Consider the following 24878-nt stretch of genomic DNA (forward strand, 5'->3'; position numbering starts at 1 on the left):
CTAACTCCCTACGACTCCCCCAGGGGGCGGCACATGGCAGTCTCTTCAAGGACTATTTTTCATTAGTTTGATGGGTACCTGATGCTATTCTTCTTGCAGGCAAGACTTGTCTGGATCACCTTTGATTTTGCAAAAGTACCTTGCAAGGGTACTGCCCTACTGAAGATGCTTGGTAAATATTTGTTAAATTAAAGGGCCAAGAAAAGGAACACCGCTCATCATGTCCTTCCTTCAAAACTCACGCAATCTACTCAAGAAAACACCCCTCACTCCAATCAGGCTCCAAATGTTATCTACACTAGCAAACACTTTGTTCCCCCTCCCCATCCCGAGGAAAGGTATAAATCAGGAAACGGTGAGTGTTCCTGAACCTGCTGTGATGAGGAAGCTGGACAACTTGTTCACATAACCCGCTGGTCTCATCTTGCAGCAGCCCTGCTATTTCAAGAGCTGGATTGGTTTAACCAGGTGCATCCATTATCAAATACAAGCACGAAGCCACATTCTAAAGCACACAGCATTGCTTCTTTACTGGCTTGACCACTGCTGGCCAGGGGAATGAGTGAGCAAGAGCTAGCTGTAGATGAGCTTGTGCTTATGGCTTCACGCCAGGGTTCAGGCCCTGCATCTCTGGGACCCTCTTTGGTGTGCAGGCTTTTCTCACCATCAGACCCCCAAAGAAAGGAGTCGTGCTTATTTCCTGTTCTGTCTCTTTGCTGTCAGAGTATGAAGTTTCATACATAGGGGCTTCCCGCACAGGAGGACTGGTGTGCTGGTCTAGGTGGGCACTGCAAAGAGTCAGGAGGCCCTAGTGCAAATGGCAGAGCTTCTATCTGCCCCTGGCTCGACACTGGATATGACCATCCCAGACCTGAACCGGTCCCAGGTGTGATACAGGCATCTCTACCCCCATATTTTGAGCCAACCATCTCCTGTTCCAAGGTGCCCAGTGTCTGCCTATGGAATCTTACTTTGTCCCTTCTTCCTGTCTCAGAGATTGAAGATCATAGGGAACTCCAGAGAGCAGAAGAGAGAAAGGAGGTGCCAGGTGTTCTGATGTTCTCTGTGACTGCTCACTGCCATATTTTACAAAAGCTTGGATCTGCCCCTTCTTGGGTAACCTAAGTGCTGCATGTGGTCTAGAATCCAATGTAGACAGGAGGTAGGTCCATCCTTCTAGGGACACATTTCCTGTGTCCATCCCCGTGAGATACTCTGTTTACCCCATGCAGCTGAGGTGTCCTGGGGGGCCCTCCTCCTCCCCAAGAGGAGTTTCGAGAGGTGGACATCCCAGCACAGGGCACCTGCCCTCTGTCCCACCCTGCTTGTCCATTCACCCTTCTCCCATTGGCAATGCCCTCCCCCTCCGCACTGACCACCAGCTCTGCGAAGCGGATGTTAAGCTCTTCTGAGTTCGGGATGGGGCTGGAGAACTCCATGTACTGCAGAGGGTGGTTGTCCCGGAGGTTGATCTCGGGGAGGTCACTGCCCCCGAAGCAGCACAGGAAGCCCAGGCCATGGCGGCTCCTCTTGCGGGGGGCCATAGTCACTGCGGGCTGGGGGCTCAGCAGGCAGATGCCCTAGGTCCTCATGATGATCTGGGCAGGAGAACAGACAGCACAGGGTGGTCAGTCATGGCAGTCAGATGGATGAGGGCAGAGGTCACTCTCCTTCATAACCTCTTTGTCCCACAGACTGTCAGGAGCCCTTGACCCTATAGCCAAGGACTCCTCCCTCCTCCCATAGCCTCCCTCTAGCTCCTTCCACTGGAGGCATTTACACATCCTCCCCACCACACCCTCCAAGTGTTTCCTGCCAGAACACTTTCCCATTCCCCCTCGGTGACCCCTGAGAAGAGAGGAAGGCTGTAGTCACAGAATGGGACTTCCAGGTGGTCCTGGACCCTCCCCGCGTGTGCAGATGGGAGCCGATTCCCTGTCCTCTGGAAGGTCAGTCTCCAGCAAGACCCACTTACTCACTGGGTTCATCCCAGGGTCTGGGATGACTGATTTCAAGGCATCATCCCATGGGAAGGGAGAGTTGAAGAGAGTAGGCAGAGGAGATACCGAGATAACTGTATGGCAGAGCTCCTGGAGCAGGGGCCAACAGAGGAGTAGAGGACAGAAGGCTGCAAAGACCTGCACAGTCTTTTGCTCAGTCTGTCCTACCCAGGCATGTTTGGATGAAGGTAAAATATCAACAAGGCAGTGGTTCACCCATCCATCTAGAAGAAGAAGGTCAATTTCCCTCAGGGAGGTCACCTGGGGAAGTCATTAGAGAGAATCCTAGGTAAGGAAATCAGGCTTGGGATATGTTCAACACACTGAAAGAAATCTGCTCAGATCTGCTTTTCGTACCAACTAAGAACAGAGAACACTGCCCTGGCCAGAGAGCAGAAGTGATGGACATCCAACAGTTGGGTGGCCGTTGGAACAGAAGGGGTTAAGTCCTTGGCTTGCCACTAGGACAGCCTGGTTCAATGATGACTAGCTCAAGGAGGAACGCGGGCCCCAGTCATTGATGCCACATAGCCTCTAGGACGATTAAGTCCAAGGCTCAGCACACAGGCCTCCTGAGGGGCAGAACCACCCTCAGCCACGACCACTGGTTCCTGCACATGCTCTCAGACAACCTGGTGGGTTCAGCAGAGAGACCACGGCTCACACACCAAACTGCTGCCAGCCAGATCCTCCCCATTCCATACTTAATGAATTTTAATTTTTTACACATAAGTATAAGATTCTGTTTTTATCCCTATCAAATATTATTGGGGGTTTTTGGGGGGGGTCAAGATATTTTTGAGTCTTGATTCTTAATTGTTTCTCCTGGATTCAGATCACTAACAGATTGGAAACGTCTCCATGGTCGTCACCCACATCACTGCTGAGAATATTGACTATGACAAGGACATAGACCCTAATGACACAACAGCCTCATCTAGGAATGCCAGAGAACTATTCCTCAATACTCTCAGGGGACAGTCCTTCAACCAGCTCTACATCCATGTAACTACGCTCTCATCCGGCCCTCTTTTCTATAAAGACAATAGGAGAGATTTTTCCCAAAGCCCTGTGGAACTCAAGATATGCTAAGTCTCAGGCATTCCTTTGAACCAAGCTCTAGAATCTTATCAAGAAAGAAGACAAGATAAACGTGGCATAACTTGTTCTTAGTGAACTCAGGGTAACTTCTAGGGAACATTGCTTTATTTCCTAAGTCCTAACAGTCTAGCCTCTTCTATGTCATGAACCATTTTCATTGTTGTTCTAGAACAAAAATTTACTGGCTCCATTTTATCTTTCTTTATAAACTTTGAGACAGACTTTTTAATAGACCCGAGAGAGCCTCCAATAACACAGCACCGAAGGTTGCCTTGCATGTTGGTTATCGTTTCTGTTTCCGTGTTGGCTTTCGCAAACACAGTGGAGGCTCCCTGAGGGCAGGGGCCGTGTCTCCCGCTTCTTTGATAGCCCCTCCATTTCTATAGCCAATAAAAGCCTTGCACTTAGCGGGTACTCAATAAGAATTTCTTGGTCAATTGGGAAATGACCTATGCTCACGGAAAAGGAGAAAAGAGGGTCCTTGTTAAGCTGATAAGAAATATGGATTGAAATCTCTGATTGCTAGCAGTTGATAAGTAATCAGGAACCTTTGCAAGGAACACGAGGACATCTGGAAGGCTGGGGACAGGAGAGGCATCAGGCAGGCTAATGCGACAGTGCTGGCACGTGGTGGCAAAGACCTGGGATAGGCTGGCAGTTGAGTAAAACAGAGAGGAAGGGGGACTTCAGGGTTCCCATGGGACTTGATAGCCAGTAGCCATGAGTGGGTGAGGCAAAGCCCTGGCCTCTGTCTGTCAGGCTTAGTAAAGCACCAATTCTTTAGGCAAATGGGGTGAACCACCCTGGGGGTCTCTGCCCAGCCTTGAGTGTGGGATGATCACACAGAATGCAGACCAGATCCCCTTTGTTTCATTAGCCTCCAAAAGGCAGCTTCAGCTGGTGAGCAGGGCAGCTGTGTTCAGGGCACAGAACATGGGAAGGAAGCTCCCCGGGGCTGTGGGGAGGCTGGGCTCAGGGCAGATGGGGATGGGGGAGGGACGGGCTGCTGTCTGGCAGGACCTCTGAACACCTCTTCCTGCCTCACCTCCTCAGCTTCTCGCTCCCCTAGTCTCCCTCTCCCCCTTCTTTGTGCTTCAGCTCCTGAACCGGCCTTTCCTGGGGGAGTCAGGGGCAGGGACAGGGCTGGCACACACCTGGCACTCTGTGGCACAGTCATGCACCAGCTGTTTACAGCCGTGACTGCGCTCACTGGCTGGTGCCTCTGCCCTACCTGTTGTTGATATTTTAACATCTCCCCGGAGAACAGGGAGTGAGGTGCAGCGGCCCTCGGGAGGAGGGAAGTGTACACAGACCCTCCAAACAGGAAGTGCCGTCCCCTAAGAGAAGGGCCTTGCGCACTCCACCCGGGACTGCTGCATATTTGCCCTTTTAAGGGGCTGCCTGTTTGACAGCTCTGGCGCATGTTTATGTTCCTGAGGACAACCCTCCCCCGCTGGCCTTCTTAGGGCTTGTCCTGCCTCCCTTCATAAGGCACCGTCTGAACACCCAAGATTAAGCCCGCAGGCTCTCAGCTGGAAGGAGCCTCAAACATCATGTCGCTTCACGGTACAAATCAGATTCAGATCCAAAGAGGAAATATCTCATCTGAGGTCACATAGCTGGGGACGGAGCTGGGATTAAAACCCAGGACTCCAGTAACCAGGCTGCAGTCTGGTCACTGTCCCCCGGAGCTTCCTCCCACACCAATGGGCCTTTTCCCCACCTTGCTTCAAGCCCAGTAACCTCCCTCTAGAGCTAACACAGCTCTACGGCTTAGTTTAGAAATGCCTCTCGGCCGGGAGTGGTGGCTCACGCCTGTAATCCTAGCACTCTGGGAGGCCGAGGTGGGTGGATTGTTTCAGCTCAGGAGTTCGAAACCAGCCTGAGCAAGAACGAGACCCCGTCTCTACTAAAAATAGAAAGAAATTAATTGGACAACTAAAAATATATAGAAAAAATTAGCCGGGCATGGCGGCGCATGCCTGTAGTCCCAGCTACTCGGGAGGCTGAGGCAGGAGGATCGCTTGAGCCCAGGAGTTTGAGGTTGCTATGAGCTAGGCTGACGCCACGGCACTCTAGCCTGGGCAAACGAGTGAGACTCTGTCTCAAAAAAAAAAAGAAAAAGAGAAATGCCTCTCATCACAACGGTCCTCTGAGACCAGGAGAGGCCTATGGAGCCCCCAAATGCCACCTGCTTCTCCCCATCAGCAGCTGCTGCTTCCGTCTTGCGACCCCTAACTTCTGGCCCACCCCTGCTCTGACGCCTCCTTCGCTCCCACTTCCCAGTGGCAGAGGGCGGAGCAGCGGCTTCAAAGTTGGACAGACTGGGGTTTGCCTCCCCAGCTGGTGCCCCTGAGCGTGTCTCTTAACTGCCCAGAGCCCCAGGTTCCTCGTCTGTGTCACCATGATCGTCACAGCACCTTGCTCACGGGGTTTCGGTGAGGAGTGAATGAAGCAGTGGAAGCTACAGGCCTACGGCACAGCGACACTCACTAGACAATGCTCAGCGCTGCCGCGAGGCCCTCTTTTCCACCCCACCAGGGGGCCCTGCCAGAGCCACCAGCAGCCCCTCTCCAGACACCGATGGGGCTGTGAGCCCTGCCGTCATAGGAATTTGCCCAGCCAGGTTTAAGAAGTCACCAGCCTTGCCTTGGAAAACTGGGAAATCTAGGCCGGAGGAGCTGGGCCTTCCCTGGGCTCTGAGCTCCCTCCTGTTAGAAAGTAAACAGCTCCTCACCACTGACCCTGGACAGGGAAGGGACAGGGGAGGGGGGCAGGGCAATCTGTTTCTGCAAAAGCCCTTTAGAAAGAGGAACAAGGAGGTTTCTACTGCAGAGGAGGACTGAAACGCAGTGAGGGGGATGGGAGCCTAAGGCAGAAGGAGACCCAGTGGACCTGAACTCGGGCCAGAGGGATCTAACCTGCCCCTCTTGCCCGTAGGAATTTCCCCACACCAGCAGCTCCCTGCCCTCCACATCCTGTCTCCCTGCTCCCTCCCTTCTTCCTGCAGGGACAAGGTCATCTCAGGTCAGGTTGGTCAGTCCCTAAACACAGACCAACTGGCCACCAAACCATCAGGTCGAAGCCCATCAACCAACACCTGCTGTGAGGGCTGGAAGGTGCCTCCGAGGGTCCCCAGTCCTCTGGCCCCGATCAGATGTCACCCCCTCGCTGTCACAGTCCCCCCACATTGTAGGGAAAGCATACTGCCTTGACTCCAGAGACTGGGGCTGGTCCCAGCTCTGTCACTAGCCGGCTGGTGGGTGGGAGCCACAGTGTTAGCCCCCCTGGGGCTCAGTTTCCCCTCTGCGCAATGGCAGGGTTTGACTAAAAACCTCCAGGGCCTTTGCCAACCCTTACCCTTCACACTGCCTGGCTCCATCCCAGTCCCAGAGGTTTCCCAGGGGGTGTCCCCGGCCTGTACTGAGCACTCCCCCAACCTTCCACCCCGAGCCGGGAAGGACTTCCAATCACTTGATTTCATCTCTTCCATTTGGTCTGCAAAGATGCAAATCCCAACCCTTACCCACAAACCTCACCCCTGGCCCTCCACACAACAGCTTTTGCATTTTAGGACTTCAAAAGCTCCATATTATCAATGCTTATTTCTCAGTCTTGAGTAAAAGCAGAGCAATACTAACATTCGAGACTTTGCTATGTGGCAGACATGGGCTGTATTTACATTTTATCCCCACGACAGCCCTCTGAGATAGGTGGCTTCATTTTAAAGATGTTATTTAAAAAAAAAATTAATTAATTAAAAAAAAAAACCAGTGGTTCAGAGAGGTTAAGTAACTTGCCTAAGGTCACACAGCTAGTTAGAGTCATAGCTAGGATTCAAATCCAGGACTGTCTGACTCAATAGCTATAAACCACTAAGCCATAGGGCACATATCCTAATATCCTAAGAAATATCCTAAGCTGAGATCTGCTCAGAGCTTTCTCAAGTGTTCTATAGATTCAGATTCAATAAATCATGATTCTATGTTTCCTGTGAGTTGGGCTGAGTTGGGCCAGGTATTTTCACAGCTCTGCAATCTCATTTTAGCTTCGCAATGACCCTGCAAGGTAGTTGTTATTATTATTATCCCCCTTACAGATGATGGTATTGTGGCTTCAGGAGCCGTCACGCGGCTTGGTCAAAAACACCTAGCTGCTACGGGGCAGATCTAGGACTCACAGTAAGATTCTCCCTCCAAGCCTAGTGGTCTTGTCACAGAACCAAAGCTGACTCATCAGTCCCTCCTTTAGCGCTTGGGGACAATGCTGTGGCTTTGGGCATTCAAATTGCCTTCTCCTATCCTCCTCCCCACCTCCATACAAGGCAAGCACATGCCACTGACTGTCTCTCCTTGGCCACTTCCAAAGAGCCCACTCGGAGGCAGGTGCTGCACTGACAATTTTCTGCATTATCTCACTTAATCTCCAACTCTCCAGTAGTATCACTGTCCCTTCTTACTGATGATGACATTAAGACTCCCAAGGGTCAGGCAACTTGCCCGAAGACCAAGTCCTACAAGTGAAGAGGCTGGGTTTGAGGACAATGGAGTTTCATCAAACACATGCTTTTGACCAGCTTCTAGCCCACGTGCTGGATGCTGACCTGGGTGATGGTCCCATTCCTCAAGGCCCTCTTCTAGTGGGAGAACAAGGGGAGCCAGGCAGTGACAACACAGAGGGTTAGAGAGAGAGGTCTTTGGGCAGCAACTGAGAAGGAGGACCTGGGCCAGCCTTGGGGGAGGGAAATCAGGGCAGGCTTCCACGAGAAGGTGACGTTGAGCTAGTCTGGAAAGAGCTGAGAGAACTAAGGAAGGTTGCAAGGGGAGGGAAAAGACATTCCATGCAAGGGGAACAGCATAAGCTGAGGCGTAGAGGGCAGGAACACATGGCATGCATGAGGCCAGGGTACTGCCCAATGGCTTTGTTCTTTTGTGGATAAATCAGCAGGCAGAGGAAGTGCAAAGGGTACACGAATACCCCAGTTGATGGCAGAGCTGCAGGCATCCGGGGAGGCTGCCCCTTTGCCCTGCTTCACCTCCCCCCTCCTCTTGGGGCTAGGGCTGGGAATGGGGCCCAGAGCTTCCCAGAGCTGCTGCATGGAACATAAGGAATGTAAACAATTTCCTGCTCCACAGGCAGAGATTGCTCCCTGTACACTGACCCTCCACATGCCACGTGCTGTTGGGGGTCACCTAGGAAGGGGGCCTGGGCCAGCTTGGGGGCCTGACTCCCTGTGGAAGAGTCTATGCTTTTCCATCTCAGGCTACACTGCCAGGCCCTCTGCCCACCCATCTCCCCATCGCCTACCTACACCACACCTGCTTCCACCTCAAGCCTCTGAGGACCATCTCGTCATGTTTAGTGGGCAGCAAACAGGCCCAGGGGTCCCCCTTAACCCAGTCTATACCCATGTTCCCCATGAAGCTGCCTGAATTACTGACGCCCAACTCTACCTGACAAATTCAGTTGGGTTCTGTTCAATTGCCATGTGTTCAGTTACCTCTCTAACCATGTGGCTTCTGACAGATTACTTAGCCTCTCTGAGCCTCAGTTTTTTCATCTGTAAAATGGGGGAAATAATAATAGTAGATAACTCGTAGGGTTGTCATGAGGATTAAATGTGTTAATATTTGTAAAGCACTTGGAATAGAGCCTAGTAAAAGTAAAGGATATTAATAGTTATATAGGTAAGCTACTGTTATACTTGTAAAGATATCTGAATGTTGACTGTATGTATTACAGAAGTTTTCTCTATACATGAATGAGTTTTACAGGTTATTACAGGGCTTTGCAAATATCGTAGGGGCCAAATCCAGCACGCAGACTGTTTTTGTAAATACCATTTTATTGGAACACAGTCATGCTCATTCATTTTAGTATTGTCTACAGCTATTGAGAGAGTGTGGCCCACAAAGCCAAAAGCATTTACTGCCAAGCCCTTTACAGAAAAAGACTGCAGGTACCTGTGCTAACCCTATGTGACTGACAATATCCAATTACTTTTAACCTATAAAAACATCAATTTCAGATGGTTCCACTTAATATATCCTACTGGCACCTCACTTGTCCGGTCTGACCCATTAAATTGGGAGGGCCATGCTCTAAATCTAGTGATTCTAATCATAATAAAATTATAGTTATCATTTATTGAGCACCTACCGTGTTCAAGGTTTATCTTAAACTTTAACCTCCCCGTTTTACAGATGAGGAAATTTGAGGCCCGGAAAGATGTTAAGTGTGAGCCTAGGACTCACACCAGGTCTCCAGACACCACGGCTATGCTGGCCCCACTGGCAGAGGGAGCCGCCTCTGATTAGGATTGGAACTGGAGAGCATGAAGGCCTCCCATCCTCCACCTCTCCTTGTGCCCAGCTCCAGAGCCCAGTCTTGTGACTTCCCTGGCGGGGCTGTTTGTGTTCTCTCTCTCTGTCTCTCTGTCTCTCTGTCTCTCTCTCTCTCTCTCTTTCAGGCCCCAGGTAGCACTTGGAACAATCTGACTTTCTGACTTGTAGTGTGAGCCTCAGGCCAGGCTGGGGACAGGGAGCATTTTCAAAAATAAGCAAGCTCTCTTTCCAGGACTGGAAAACTATTCTTAGCAGCCGCCTAAATTATGGTTTGGTTCCCCTACGCTCTGGGAAAGGCAAAGAAAGCAAAAGTAAACTCTCCCAGCCCCAGAGACCCCTCTGTGCAGGCTGGGGGTGGGAGACACAGAGAGGAGGAGGCCCTGAGACCCAAGAAGAGGAAGGAGAGAAAGGAACGCATTCCTGGGAACAGTGAAACTGGAAATCCCTCAAAGTGACATTTCTCTAACTTGGGGGCGAGGGTAGGAGTTGTAGATTTTTCAATTGCTTTTCTCATGTTGAGAAATGATAACGAGAATATAGGCTTCTTTGAATCACTAGGGCAGGAAAAAAGCAGGTGGCAGCTCTCCGAGGCAATGGTCAAGCAGTCCCTCCTTCATTCATTCATTCATCCGCCCCCTGAGGAACCTCCATGTATAAGACAACTTTCTGGGTGTTTTCGATGAACCAGACGTGGACTCCGATCCTCGCTAAGTGTGTGGCCTTCTTGGGAAGGACGTGCACACACACCCAGGCTGTGGGGGCGGGGTGCAGCGCCAGCCTCGGAGACTGCAGAGAGGGAAGGGTGACTTCTGGCTGGGGTGGCCCGGACCATTCACCAGAGGCAGTGACATTGAAGCTGAGCCTCACTAGAAGGAAGGACCTGGGCACATGCCAGTGGGGCTTCAAGAAAGCATTCTCAACCGAAGGTGTGCCAGAGAGAGGACCTGGCACGAACAAAAGCCCAGGTGAATGCAAAGCCCAGGGGAGCCGCTCTGCGGGCAGGCTGGCGGGGCTCAAAGAGGCGCAGTGGGAACCAGACTGGGGCCAGAGGAAGGAGGGAGCCACTGAAGGGCTTGTGGGTGGGCGGATTAGGGCTGATTGGTTCGTTGGCTTAGAGTAGAGGAGAGAGTTTGTGAGGTCTGATCAGAGCTGGGATTCAAAGAGACGTTTCTGGTGGCACTGCGTGGGGCAGAGTTCCAGGAGGGAGAAGCGAAGCGGGGAAGAGTTAGAAGGCAAGTCTGTCTGTCTGTGCAAAAGTGAATAAGGCCCTGAACTGCCCAGAACAGAGAGGAGGGGATGGACGCCGGTGACGTCACGGAGCGGTGGGGGCCGCACGTGTGTGGAAGGGTGGGGGGCCTGAGCACACGGCGCAAGGACTCAGGCTAACAGTGGGACTGGGGAGGGCGGGGCGCTCTTGAGCAACAGCTGTGAAGTGAGAGAAGAAGGAATTTCAGCACCCAAGTCTTTGCTAGCCATTAGAGCCAGAAGTCGGGGGCTCCTGGCCAAGGGAAACCACCCTACATGGGACAACGCATTGCCTCAGCTCCTCCTGCATCAGGAAGCCAAGCCCCTGCCCCGGTTCCCGTAGACTGGGCTGTTTGTATTGAAAGGTGCAGGGAAAAGAGCCCACAGCAGCCCCTGTGCTGACAGCTCAGCACCTTTCTACAGCCCAGGGCTGGAGAAGCCCCCACAGCCTCTCCTCCTGGTCTTCTCCCAGGGTCCCAGGACAAGACCCCGAGCCTGCCCTGGGAACCCAGTGGGGCTTGTGCACATGGAGCCCCTCTTGCAATCCAGCTTGTCCCTCTCGGCATCCTGCATTCACACCAGAAAGCCCCCCCAAGACCTCAGGGCCACAGGCACAGCCCATGTCCTCAGGGAAGCAGGCTGGGCTAGGGCAGGGACTCCCGGAGGGGCGGGGATGGGAGCTGAGCTGACCCCCGGAAGGCATAGAAAATAAAACATTTAAGTAAAGAACCAACAATATTTTAAATAAAAATCCTAAAAACATTATCCTTATCAATTTCTTAAAGATGCAGGGTGACCCTTCATCCCCCTCTCAATTGTGTGTGTACAGTTTCATCGGTTCATTCATTCATTCTAACAAATATTTGTTGAGCTCCCAAGTACCCTGCTAAGAGCTGGAGAAACACATTATAAACATGAATTCAGTTTGGTGGGGAAGAGAGACAATGAAACAGAGAAATGCAATGAAGTGTGGATATGTCTGTGACCAGGAGAGTACAAGTGTTCCAGTCTGAGGAATGTTTGCAGAGCTGCAGCCCAGTGGGGTTCTAGTTCACCCCGAGCCCTCTGCCCACGCAAACGCGTTAGCGCGAAATGATGGCTGGGAAACAACCACAGATGCTGCCAAAGGTTTAGGACCAGAAGCCCATTCCAGGGTCACTGATACTGTAAAAGATCAAAACACCCGAAATAGTAGAACATAAGGATGCTAATGGGGATTGGTTAGATGATACACACACACACACACACACACACACACACACACACACACACACATACACACACACATATGAGATAGCCTAAAGTAATTATCTTTTCTCTCTTTTTCCTTTTATTTTTCTTTTCTTTCTCCCACTCTTTCACTCTCTAAGAAGATAAAATAAATTTTATACTTTCATGTCCTAATCTCCCCGTGAAAAATTTTTCTCCACCCATGCTGTGAGCACCTACTAAGTCTTCCACCCTAACAGGGGCTTTTGGTGATTTTGCTTATACTTTTCTGGATTTTTCCAAATTTCCTACTATGAAGCATTTATTATTTTTATCAGAACAAAAGGTTATTTTTAAAAGAAGAAGAAGGACCCTAGACTAAGAATGAGGAGACCTAGGATCGCGTCCTAGCTCTGCTCTAAAGCCTACCAGAGTGGCCTGGGACGAGGGAACACGATTCCTGTGGGTGGCCTCACCTGTAAATGAGCAGGTCAAACCGTGCGTTATCCGGAGCTTCTTCTCCCCCGACGCTGGGACGTGTGCCACGCAGTTCGCGAGGCGTCAAATGATGCTGGTTGAATTCAATCATATCCCGTGAGCGCCCATTAGTTCTTAGTTCATCCTTCATTCATTTGTTCATTTAATCACCATTTTTTCTACCACTTCCTCTATGCCTGTCTCTGCTCTTGGGGCTGGGCACGTGGGGGTGAACTGAGGAGACCAGCGCCTGCTCTGGCAGAACTATTGTCCCCCAAACTCAAAGTCCCCTTTGCCTTCGATCCCTGATGCCCTATCTTGTTAATGATTCCTGCCACCTTTTTCCTAAAAGGCCTTGGGTGCATTTGTTTCCTTCCGAAACCCCGAGCTCCAGACCTGGCCCAGCCCCACAGGAGCTCATGCTGAGCCAGTGCTGACCTCTCAGTCCCCCTTTCCCAGCCATCCTGCAAACAGCTTTTTGGCATGTTTCAGGGTTGTTCTCCATCCCTCAGTTCAGCTGAACTGGCAGCAGCCGGGGGCCCCCTGGGTGGGTAAGAACAGGACACTGGCAGCCTGGCTTACAGTCCAGGATTCACTGGGGGCCCACGAGAAGGCAAAGGGGATTGACAACAGAGCCACGAACTGGAGTTTTCAGGACAAAGCATCAAGGGGATGTGGATTGAGTGGGGTGGGGGCGGGGATACCTGGTCCTTGTGTGCTGGACAGGTAAGTCCAGTGAGCAGAGGCTCACCAAAGACTGAAGGAGAGAGGGAAGAAGAAGAGGGGGATGAGATGAATGCAGCTAGCACGTGAGAGAGGGTTTGATTCTGCGAGTGCAGAGGTGTGTGTGGGTGTGTATGATGTGTGTATGTGGTGGTGTGTGTGTGTGTGTGTGGTATGTGTAGTTGGTGTATGCGTATGTGTGGTGTGTGTAGGTGGTATATGTGCTTATGTAGTGTGTGTAAATGTGTGTTTATCTCTCAGAAGCAAATACACATAATTGCACTGACTTCCAAGTCTAAGTAGCAAGAAGACCCCATCAGCTCCCCAAAGTATGTGAGCAGAGGAAACAGTGATGTTACTGAAAATCAGCCCCCATGCCAATTTCTAATCAGCCCACCCTTACTTTACAAGGGAGTTGTCCAAGTGTAACATTTAGGAAATGTTACTGCGGAGAATGCAATGCCTTTCCTTCATTTGCCCACGAACCACACTATGGCCTGGGAGCAGAGACCCATTCAAAGGATGCTCACATCACCAGAGGCCAGAGACTGAGTATTCACACACATCATGTCACAACAACTCAGAGAGGGCAGGATTTTTGCTTGATGAGGACACTGTGGTTCAAAACCAGGAGATGATACCCAAACTAGGGCTCTTTCCTGCAACACCTTATTTCCATGGCAACCCAGCTTCAATTCAGCTCTAGGCAGACAGGTCCCCAGGGGAGGGGTTTCAGGGGGATGGGCTGTAGAGGGAGGGTTCTCCAGGAAGAAGGAGCACGGGCACCTGTAATCCTAGCTCTCTGGGAGGCCGAGGCGAGTGGATTCTTTGAGCTCAGGAGTTCGAAACCAGCCTGAGCAAGAGCGAGACCCCGTCTCTACTAAAAATAGAAAGAAATTAATTGGACAACTAAAAATATATAGAAAAAATCAGCCAGGCACGGTGGCGCATGCCTGTAGTCCCAGCTACTCGAGAGGCTGAGGCAGGAGGATCGCTTGAGCCCAGGAGTTTGAGGTTGCTGTGAGCTAGGATGACACCACGGCACTCTAGCCCGGGCAACACAGTGAGACTCTGTCTCAAAAAAAAAAAAGAAAAAAAAAGGAGCACGGGCAGAGTGTGTGTGTGTGTCCGGAAGAAGATGTAACTGGGTTTCCCCCGCATATATATTGCAATGGCACACACCCACCCTAAATCCTGCTCTCTCTGGGTTGTTGTGAGATGATGTATGTGAATACTCAGTCTCTGGCCTATGGTGGATGTGTAAATGTGTGTTCATCTCTCAGAAGCAGATACACCTAATTGCACTGACTTCCAAGTCTAAGCAGAAAGAAGACCCCATCAGCTTCCCTAAGGATATGAGCAGAGGAAACAGTATGGCGGGTTTTAAGCTGCTTCTTCGCCAAGCCTGAGATATAAAAAACAAATTGCTGACAATAATATATCCCAAACTCCTCCATGCTCTGCACATTATAAAATAAATATTTGGCACATTTCTAGGAAAAAAAAGGGTACTAACATTTACTAAGAGGTAGGCTGGGCTCAAACTTTAACACTTATTATTTCATTTAATTATCCCAACATCCTGCAAAGATAGTAGTATGATCTCCATTTTTACATATAGGGAAATTAAGACTTGCCCAAGTTAGTAAAGTTCATGAAACATGTGAACCTCAGCCTCACCGATTCCAAAACTCAGATGCAGCCTTTCCACTACAAGCACATAGCAGCAGGCAAACAGCAGCATCACTGTAAACAGCTGGCGCCCCTACGGCCAAGGCACCTCCAGTGGTGCGATCCCCACTCTCACCGTCCTCCCCACCCCAGCTCTCAGGAAAGAACTCAGCACTTGCACAAAGAAGCCAAGTGCCCACCAGAGACAGCAGCCAGCCGCATTGTCTCACCACTCACACTGAGTCACAGAACGGTCCAGACTGTCCCATCTTCTGGACCAGCCTCTAGGGCGTGCAAGCTGGGCACGCTCAGGAGGGCCCCCACACTTGGTTCATAGCTCTGCTGTCACCATCTTGAAATCTTTAATAATTTTTACACAAGGAGCCCCACATTTTCATTTTGTGCCGGGCCCTGCAAATCATGCAGCTGGTCCCGCCCATCTTCTGCAGTGGCCGGGCAGGCAGTCTTTCCCAGGAAGAGCAGCCCGGCCAGCCACTCCCTGTGTGTTTCCAAAAATGCTCCCCACAGTCCCTGGATGGTCAGGACTAAATGAGACAAGTTACTTTAATCTGGGGTGGCTCCCTGCCCAAATGGCCTTGATCTGCTGCTCAGTAACTGCTCAGCTGCTCCCACCCTGACCTTTCTTCCTTATCACACCCCACCCTCCCACCATGTTCCCCGGCTTCCGGCCACACTGTCCCACTCAGCCTCCCTAAATGCACCATTGCTCAAGGGACTGAAATTCCTAGAGGGCACGGACACATTTATCTCCAACTGTCCCCATGGGCTCTTTGCTCACACACAGCAGGAACTTGATAAGAGACCAAGGATTAAGTGAATTGCTGCAATGTTATCTGTCAATTTAAAAACATATAAATTAAAAAAATCGATAGGACAAAAAAAAATGAATTGCTATATTTCCTGAATTCTCAACCCCATCAATTGTGAGACATATCATCCATGTGACGGCATTACATTAAGCACACATGAAGATTGCATGTCCTTCTGCAATTGCATAAATAATAAAAGCAGCAGATTATCTTAGCTTTGAAATATAGTAAAGAATAGCTCTGCTAATTCTGCATGTGGGTTCTCGACATTACGCCTCACCCCATCCTCAGGCCCAGCTCTGTCCCCCACCCCCCCCTGTGCAGATCCTGCCTTCTCCAAGCAGCCTTCCTAGCCTCTCCAGCCCACCTGAATCCTCCCAGACACATGCAAAGCACTTTGTGTCTGCTCGGTTTATAGGACACTTAATTATATGCTTCCTTGTGGCACTTCATGTTATTTGATTTCTTGTATTAGTTTATATTTTTTACACCAAGGCACTTTTCCTCCATCTAGACTCTGAGCCCCACGAGAATAGCACAGTGCCATCCGTAGCAGGGCCTCAGCCTCAGTAAGCTCTTCCTGAATGAATGAAATCTAATGGGGGACAGAGAGGAAAAAGTGATTAACTCCCCAGAAATAAATCTTCATGGCAAACCCAATGAACTCAGGTCCTTCAACCCCTTCTCCTCTTCAGAGTCCACTGAGGGTAGAAGGTATTCAGACCTGGGCCTGGCGCCCTCAAGAGGTGTCTCAAGTGACAGTCAGCAAAAGGCAAAGGAGTGGTCCTTCATAAGCCCACATGGTTACATCAAACCTTGGAACTCCCAGATAAATGCATCTCTCTTTTGTTTCTGTTTTCAATTTCTCTCTCCTCCCTGGCAACAAAAGGCCTCCTGCAAGTAAAAGGTATGAGATATTTTTCCTCTTTGTGCTTCGAGGGACGGGATGCTTTTTCCGAGGGAAATACGACTCTGGCTGCAGAACTTCAGGCTACAGAAGCTGAGATTTCCTCCAAGAATGCAGGCCACCTTCCCCAAGAGGTCCCTGAGCCCTGAGGACGGTCCTTGCATGGACCCTCCATTTCCAAATCACTTTTTCTCAACACTGACATCCGGGCAAGCTCTGCCCTGAGTCTCTCCGTGAAACCGGTGTCCCTCCTTAGAGCCCAGTGATTGGGGCCTGGGACCCGCCGCATCCTGGAGAGTGCACTGCCCTGTCACCTCTTTCCATCCTGTCACCCCTTCAGAGGCCCTCTGCTCAGTTTCCCTCTTCATGGTGTAAACAACATGAAATCTGATCCACCTGCCCCAAATGCTCCCCACTCTCTCCTGCCTCTTTGACTCCTCCTGGAGCCCCTTCCCTGGAGAACCCCCTCTCTAGAGTCCCTCCCCTAGACCCCCCTGAAGCTACTCCCCCTGGAAGCCTTCCCTCTAGAGCCCCTCCCCTTGGAACCCCCTTTCCCTGCAATCTCTCCTCCTAGAGCTCCTGCCCTTCGAGTCCCTCCCCCTGGGGAACCCTCCCCCTGGAGCATCTGGCCCCTGGATTCCGTCTGCCCGCCCCTCCCCATTCTGCTGGCTGCACCCCTGGCCAGCCTCACTTCTTGCTGGAAGCCCTCCCTGCCACCCCTCCCCCTCCTTAGCATCCTGCCTTTCTCCCATCATCAAACATCAGGCAGACCTATTGCTTCCTGAATTACAGTCACTCTCCCTGGGCTGTGACCTTCTTCAGTCAGGGACAGCATCTCACCAGTTTAACCGGAACGCTGGTGCCCAGCACAGAGCCTGGCACATGGTCGGCATGCCAGGGGTTTGCCAAGGTTCAGACGCTGAATGTCTCCCTTCTCCTTTCCCCGCCTCCTTACTTCAGAGGAATTCGGCGATGGCCACTCCAAAACCCCCGGCCCCCTCCCCGGCTCCGTATTTCCAACCATTTGCCTTTCTAGTCAGATGGGCTGGCGCAAGTCCCACCAACTCCCCAAAACTGATTTCATCTCCTTTCACTCCCCCTTCAGGGCACCCCCTGCTTTTCTCTGTGATGACATCCCAGCCCTGAGGTTCAAAACTACAGAAGCATCTTTAACTTCCTTTGTCTTGAATACTACTGTATGGTGGGCATTTTATATGTATTATCTCATTTAATTCTACAAGACACTCCCAAAAGTGTATGTTAGTGTCCCAACTGTAAGGATGAGGAGACCCACGTTCAGAGGCAGGTTTTGACCCAGGCTGTCCTACATTCCCATTGTTGCCCCGACACACACACACACACACACACACACACGCACACACACACTTCTCTCCTTTTATAGATTACTCAGTCTCTGCACCCAGTCGATTGTACTTTGAGATGCTTCCTGCTTCAACTCTGCGCTGTCCTGTGTGGACACTCGGGCTCCACTCAAGCACACAGAGTGTGACTGTGTTGTCCCAGCACCAGGGAGGCTGGCTGAGCAGAGTCCCGTATGTTTGGCTGGCACCGTTGACCTCACCTCACGCTCACTCTGTGAGCTGGCATGTGCCATCCGCTTGGGACGGTCTCTGCAAGCGCTGTCCTTTCTTGCCGGTTTGGCCGACCTGCAGCCCAGGCGGAGGCTGACCCCTTTCTCCTGCACTCCATCCGCTCTCCTCTCATTCCTCCTCCTGGCCTCGGCTCAAAATCACTCAACAAGCTACCTGCTTGGACCATAGCCTGCGTTTCCCAGCTCTCTCCTCTCACATTAGCTCTTATTTTTTCCACTTTCGGCAGACCTCGAACTACAGTGCATTGCAAGTCACCTTGTGAGCTTAGTAAGCACTCTGCCTTCAGAGCTTCTGAGTCAGCAGATCTGGGGCTGGAACCTAGGAATCTGCATTTTAACAAGTTCTGCAAGTGATTTAGATGTAGACAGTCTAATCCACTCTTGGTTCATTTTCCTCCTCTTTTGTCAGCATTTCTACCAACCTTTGTCACAATCCACCCCTTCTTTCCAGAGTTGTGAGCAAACCCCTCAGGTTTTCATACCTGGCTGCAGAGTAGAATCATGGGGCATTTGGAAAAAGTACTGATGCCTGGGCCCCAACCTGAACCAATTAAACAGAATCTGGGAGCTCAGGTGAGCAGCTCATCCTGGTCAACTCAGGAATGTCCCACACCCCGGAACATTCTCAGTCCAGGGCAGACTGGGATGGATGCCCACCCTCCTGGACTCTGGCATTTGTAAACCTTCTCCAGGTGACACTACTCTGTAAGCAAGCTTGCCAAACCCTGGACTACATCCGGGTCAAGAGGGGCCTCTACCCCTCAGCCAACTTGCCCTGGGAGTCCCTAAAAGGGGAGCTCCCTATGCTTTGTTTTCATTGAGCGCTGGTCATCTTAAAATGCGCCCCTAGGCCAGCAGCATCAGCCTCACCTGGAAATTTGTTTAAAAAGGTGGAGCCACCTTAAATAACAACAGCAGTAATAATCCACACCTGCAATTTATCCACGTTCCTACTACGGGCCATGTGCCGCCTTACATGCTTTATGTGTCCTCATTCAACTCACAAGAAGCATGTGAGGTCATTATTACTGTGACCCCTAGTTGGCAAATGAAGACACTGAGGCCCAGAGAAGTTGAGACACCAGGCAAGGTCATACCATTAGCTGGTGGCAAAGCCATGCCCAGAACCCAGATATGCCTAACTCAAAAGCCCCAAGCTTGTCTCTCACCTACAGATCTTTTCCAAATCCCTACCAAAGACATCAGTGGCATTTACCAATTCCAGTGAAGTGGTGATTAAGGAGTTAACTGTCAGGCCGGGGCTGGGGGCAGAGGTGGTTTGAGGCTGGCAGGTCAGCCCCCAGGGAGAGTGTAGCTGATCAGAGGGAGCTGATTTTGATTCCGATGCAGCAAACGTGTACTAACGACTGCCTAGCTGGCTCGAAAGTGCCATCTCATTAAATTCGGCAGTAACCCTGTAAAGTATATGGTGTTGGGGTTTTGTAGGGTCCGTACATAAAACTTTCCTCTTCTTGCTCAAGTTTGGGACCAATTGAGAAATGGATACATGAAGCAGACAGATGGAGGTCAAAGTAGCAGCAGTGCTTCTGATAAAGCTGTTGGAAGTATTTGGCTTTACATCTCTGGCCAAATGCACTTCCCAATATTCCACTCAGGAATGAGGCCAATGCACACATCCAGTCCCTGGCATAGGAGGGTGACCGGGGACCTCCCCCAGGAGAAGACTCCTGACCTCACCACCAAGAGCTGGCCAGATGCACCCAGGCTCCAGGTGGCAGATCCATGAGAGGCAGGCCGGGAGCTGGCAGGCCCAGCTCATAACTTCTCCCAGAGTCACCAGTTGGAGACGCCGCCTCTTCCCTTGAGGAAGCAATGGGGAGGGAGCAGCCCGAGAGGGCAGCCAGCATTCTCCACCCCATACGCATTAGAGCTCCTCATGCCCCGAGCCCACCTCAGAGATGTAGACTTGGTCTGGGGAAGGAGTGCGGGCGCTGATATTTTGTAAACGTTCCCCAGGTGATGCTAACGTGTCAAGCATTGAGTAGCTGCTCACAGAAGATCCTCTCTCAGAAACAAGAAACCAGGGAGGTGCCTCTAGCAGGGTTGGAATTGTTCCTATTTTACAACCAGGGAAACAAGTGCTCAGGAAACTTGAGGATCTTGTCCCACGTCCAGAGCTAGGAAGCAGAATAGTAAGGATGAGTAATGAATGGCAGTCAGCAAGTAAGATTTCCCCATGTTCAGGGTGGACTTGGAGGTTTCCAGCCAGGTTGGAGCTAGATCAGTGACGCTAGCTGTTCTCAAAGTTTATTGTGCAATAGAATCTTGTGGAGGCTTATTAAAATGCTGATCGCTGGGCCCCACTCCAGAGTTTCTGATCTAGAGAGAAGGCTCTGAGGCTGTGAGAAGACATGAGTTAGGCATATCTGGATTCTCCGCATGGCTTTGCCACCAACTAACAGTATAACCTTGCCTGGTTTACTCTGCCTCTGTGGGGCTAAGTGTCTTCATTTGCCAGCTAAGGATCACAGTAATAACGACCTCATGTGTTTCTAATGAGTTGAATGAGGACACGTAATGCACGTAGGGTGGCGCATGGCCGGTAGGAGGAATGCGGATGAACTGTACGTGTTATTATTGTGCTGTTGCTGTTTAGGGATGGCTTCTTTGAGAAGGCTGAGGGGAGGTTTTGGATGCAGGCAAGAGCACCAAGAGACAGAACACCAAAGTGAGAATGAACCAAGTCTTAAAGGATGCGGGGACATGAGCCAGAGTGGAGCCGAAGCCAGTGCACAGAAGTGGGGATGAGTGAATCATGCAGAGGATGGGGTCTGCTGCAGATCTGGCCAGCAGACGGGCTGGGATTTGAAGTCACCCAAAATAGAACTTCCTCCTCTCCAAGCTTGCAATTTGCTTTTTCCCTCCTCCCCTTCTCTCTGGGCCACACTCCACATGCCTGTGTCCAGACTCATTTGTTAGAACTACCTCTCCCCACCCCTCCCCCACTCCTGCCCCAGGGATTCAAGGAATCTTAGCAATGTCTCCAATTCTAAGTTCTGGAGGAAAAGAAGCAAAGTACAAGGAGGGAAACCCTCTCTTTAGACCTGTGTCTTTGTATGACTTCTCCCAGTCCCCAGCCTCCTCTTCCCCCAAGAGATGGCCATTCCCAGTCAGGAGCAGTCTGGCCATCAGGTTAGACGTATCCAGGCCAAGAGGGGCATCAACAGCCTTCCTCCCACCACTCAAACACAGAGTCCTCTCTGCCACCTTTGCCAACCCACGCCCCCACCCCATTTCCTAGCTAGGCTCGGTGCTTATCCCCTTGCAAGAGTTTCTTCCTCCGTATGTTCATCTGTTCATTCATCCATTCATTCCACAAATGCACGCTGAGCACCGCCTCTGTGGCCAGACGCTGCGTTGTGCAGCAGGGATTCTGATATGAGGAGGCACAGTCCCTGCTCCTCTGTGGGCTGGGCAAGAGAACTCAGGATTTGGAGACAGGAGATGGGTGCTCACACCGTCGTAAGGAGAAAAGGGAGCTCCTTCTCATGCTCCTCGAGTCTTCCCTTCTTTGCTAACAATGAGAAGAAACCTCCCAGCCACCCCGCTCTCTCTCTTGCCAACACAAACACATGAAAGAAAGCACACCGTGTCAGGCACACGTCATGACTCCACACTGTTTCCTCCCTGCAGCCTTTAGAAATTTGAGCCTCGGTGAATGCCATCTTCAGCCACTGCCTGAACCCCTGTGTCCAGCAACTTAGCTTTATGGCCATCTCGGCCAGCATTTATTGATCTGCTTGCATGTGCTGGGCACTGGAGATTGAGATAAACAAAATACATTCCTGAGCACCTGGAGTTCACAATCTAGAGCGAGAGCCACGCACATAAACAGACAGTCATGCTAAGATATGGGCAGCACACGGTGACTGAAATAAGGCATTGTGGAGAAAGGCACCTAGCACAGCTGCCTGTTGATGAGGAGGATACCAGGGAAGGCTTCCTGGAGGAGGCAATGCCAGAGCTCTGTCTTAAAGAAGAGAAGACTTCAGTCTGAAATCTGTGTGTTGGCTTGGCTCCTGCCACTTCAGGTCACCTTAATCACTTCTGTCTGACTGTGCTCCTTTCCCTGCCCTGCCCTGCCCTGCCCTCCGTCTCAGAACAGCCAGGGCACTGGGGCTTTTGGAAAAATGAATCCATGTGCCTATGGTGTGATCGTGGCTGGATTTTCCTTCCTTTTTCTTTTTTAGTATTAATATTATAACACCAATAACATGATGCTGCTTTTGTAATGAACACTAAAAATATGAACCAAGGGTTTATTTCCCCCTGACTATTTTTAGGTGGTTCCCAGATACCCCCTTGGCCTTTCAACTCCCGCACAACTGAAGGCCAGGGCTGGGTTTTCAAATGTTGCACCACGATCCGCAACAGCTGGAAAACAGCTACTAGCAGACAGCACCAGGCAGGGCTTTGGTCAGCTTGGGGGCTGAGGGTCAGGGCTGTGCCAGGCTCTGCAAACAGGAGCCACAGATGTGAGTCAAAGCCCTCTTTCACGAGGAAAGCAGAGTGGGGAGAAGGTTGTCACGTCACACGTTTTGTCCAGCGCGATCACCCAAACAGGTAGCGAAGCTCATTGTCCAAGTGAATGGGGAAAGAAAGATGCAGGTTATCACATACCTGTGCACAGGAGAGAATCGGGAGACCGACAAGCCCCTTTCTAACACAGAACAAGATGTCCTACGACACTGTAAGGGGTGTGCCCTTATATTTACTCTGGGCTGAGCCAACTGAGTCTGAGGGATTCTGTACATTATTTGAGGGACTGCACCTCATGTCACTGAGTGCTAGCTAAAGAACCCCACCCCAAGATCCTTTCTGAGAAGCTGCGAAAGGCTCAGGAACATGATGGGGTTGAGAATCTAGAATTATTAGATCCTCAGCTTGGCTCTGCCACTAACTAGCTGTAAGACTTTGGGAAAGTTACTTAACTTCAAGCTTTACCTCCTTCATCTGTAAAAGGAGAATATGGGCTGGGCGTGGTGGCTCACACCTGTTATCCCTGCTTTTTGGGAAGCTGAGGCAAGAGGTATTGCTTGAGGATAGGAGTTCAAGACCAGCCTGGGCAATGTAGTGAGACCTCATCTCTACAAAAAAATTTAAAATTAAATTAAATTTAAAAATTAGCCAGGTGTGGTGGTGGCACACTGTAGTTCCAGCTACTCAGGAGGCTGAGGCAGGAGGATCACTTGAGCCTAGGAGTTCGGGGTTGCTGTGAGCTATGGTCGTATCACTGAACTCCAGCCTAGGTACCAGAGTAAGACCCTGTCTTTTTTTTCTTAAAAAAAAAAGAAAGAGAATTCGACAGGACATAGCCCACAAGACAGTTGTGAGGAGTGAGAATTCAGGAGCAGTGCCACTTGTCGGATGCAGAGGATTTTACAAGGAAAATATTTAAAATATTTCTCACCATATTTGCCTCCGGGAAGTGCAGTGTTTCGTTGTTCCCCTCTCCTTTCTCTCACTGCCCTCCTAACACCAGAGGTGACCAGGACCGTATTGTCCCCGGGAAAAGAAGCCTGCCAGCCCGATGCAGTGAGGAACAGTTGATGGGAGGTAATGTTTTCTCTAGACAGGAAGGTCAATAGAAAACCTTTCTAGTACTAGGAGGAAAAGAAAGTAAAAGGCCAGGGTTTCACTCCCTTCCCCACCTCCAGGGAGGAGTTGTGGGCTGGCGGTTGCAGGGTCGTTGGAAATAACCCGATGACTTGGAGAAGCCCAGAATAGGGGTGCAGGGCTGCGGAAGTGTCATGCTTCTTGAAGAAGCCCTGCCTCAGCCCAGCTCCCGGCAATCACAGCTCTACCTGGGACAGGTTAGCAGCAGCTGAGGAAGTCACCTGGGGGGCTGTCCTCGGGCCCACTCACCTAGAGCCCTCGCATCCCAGAGCAACAGCCGGACACTTGGCCCTCCGGGGGTGCGTGAATGTGCTGGGAGAGCCAGGGCCCAGAGGTCCACCTCGAAGGTGCTAGGGACCAGACTAGACCTGGGACCTTCAATGGACTTCAGCACCGAGGCCCACGAAGCAGAAGGAACAAGGCACAGCCCAGTGGAGATCTGCAGAACCCTGCAGCCCAAGGCCCTGCCCTGGCCACCTTGAAAATGCGGAATCTTCCCCCCAAAATCAGACTGCATGGCGGAGGAGGAGGGGCTGAATTGCAACTTGATGGAAACTTGATCCAAAGCAACTGTCTTAAATCAAAGAGACCAAAGTGCCTTTATTTATCAAGCTAAGTGTTTCATCACAAGTTATCCGTTATAGGAAATAATTACTTTCCCACACAGCTGAGTGTAATGTATTCGTTTCCACCAGCCATTCCAGTACGTCTTCAGTAAATATGAGCTGCCATTATGTCGCCATCATCATCATTATTGCTAAATAGGTTATTCTCAGACTGACAAGGAGGGAGGGAGGAAGAGGACAAGAGCAAGAAATACTCGCACTTGTTTGAGATCTGAGTCTTCGGAGGGCTCAGAGAGGCCGGCTAGGAGGGGAGGAGGAGAAGGAGGGCAGGGCAGCCTCCGGACTTTCCTCCTCCCCAGCAGTTTATCCTCTGCTCTTTCCTGATTCTCCGCAAACCTAGTCAAGCTCTCCCTCTCGCGGAGGTTTCACTACACGTGACCTCTCAGCTCCTCTGCCCTTTCCTCACTGAGAGAGAGAGAGCTGGCGGCGCACCTGCACGGAACCACCTTGTGCCCGCCCCTCACGCCCCGCCCCTGGTGCCCCGCCCCCTAATGCC

General features: G+C 51.0%; 1 protein-coding gene across 1 annotated transcript in view; it reads right to left on the reverse strand.

Moving 5' to 3' along the window:
• DAAM2 (dishevelled associated activator of morphogenesis 2) overlaps positions 1-24878 on the reverse strand; it is a 105231-nt gene that overhangs the window by 43734 nt on the left and 36619 nt on the right. Inside the window, exon 2 of the mRNA XM_012640892.1 lies at positions 1377-1598. Coding sequence (XP_012496346.1) covers positions 1377-1544 — 168 coding nt within the window. The 5' untranslated portion in view covers positions 1545-1598. The remainder of the gene's footprint in view (positions 1-1376; positions 1599-24878) is intronic.

The sequence above is a fragment of the Propithecus coquereli genome, unplaced genomic scaffold, assembly GCF_000956105.1.
Source record: "Propithecus coquereli isolate 6110/MARCELLA unplaced genomic scaffold, Pcoq_1.0 Scaffold158, whole genome shotgun sequence".
Lineage (NCBI taxonomy): Eukaryota > Metazoa > Chordata > Mammalia > Primates > Indriidae > Propithecus > Propithecus coquereli.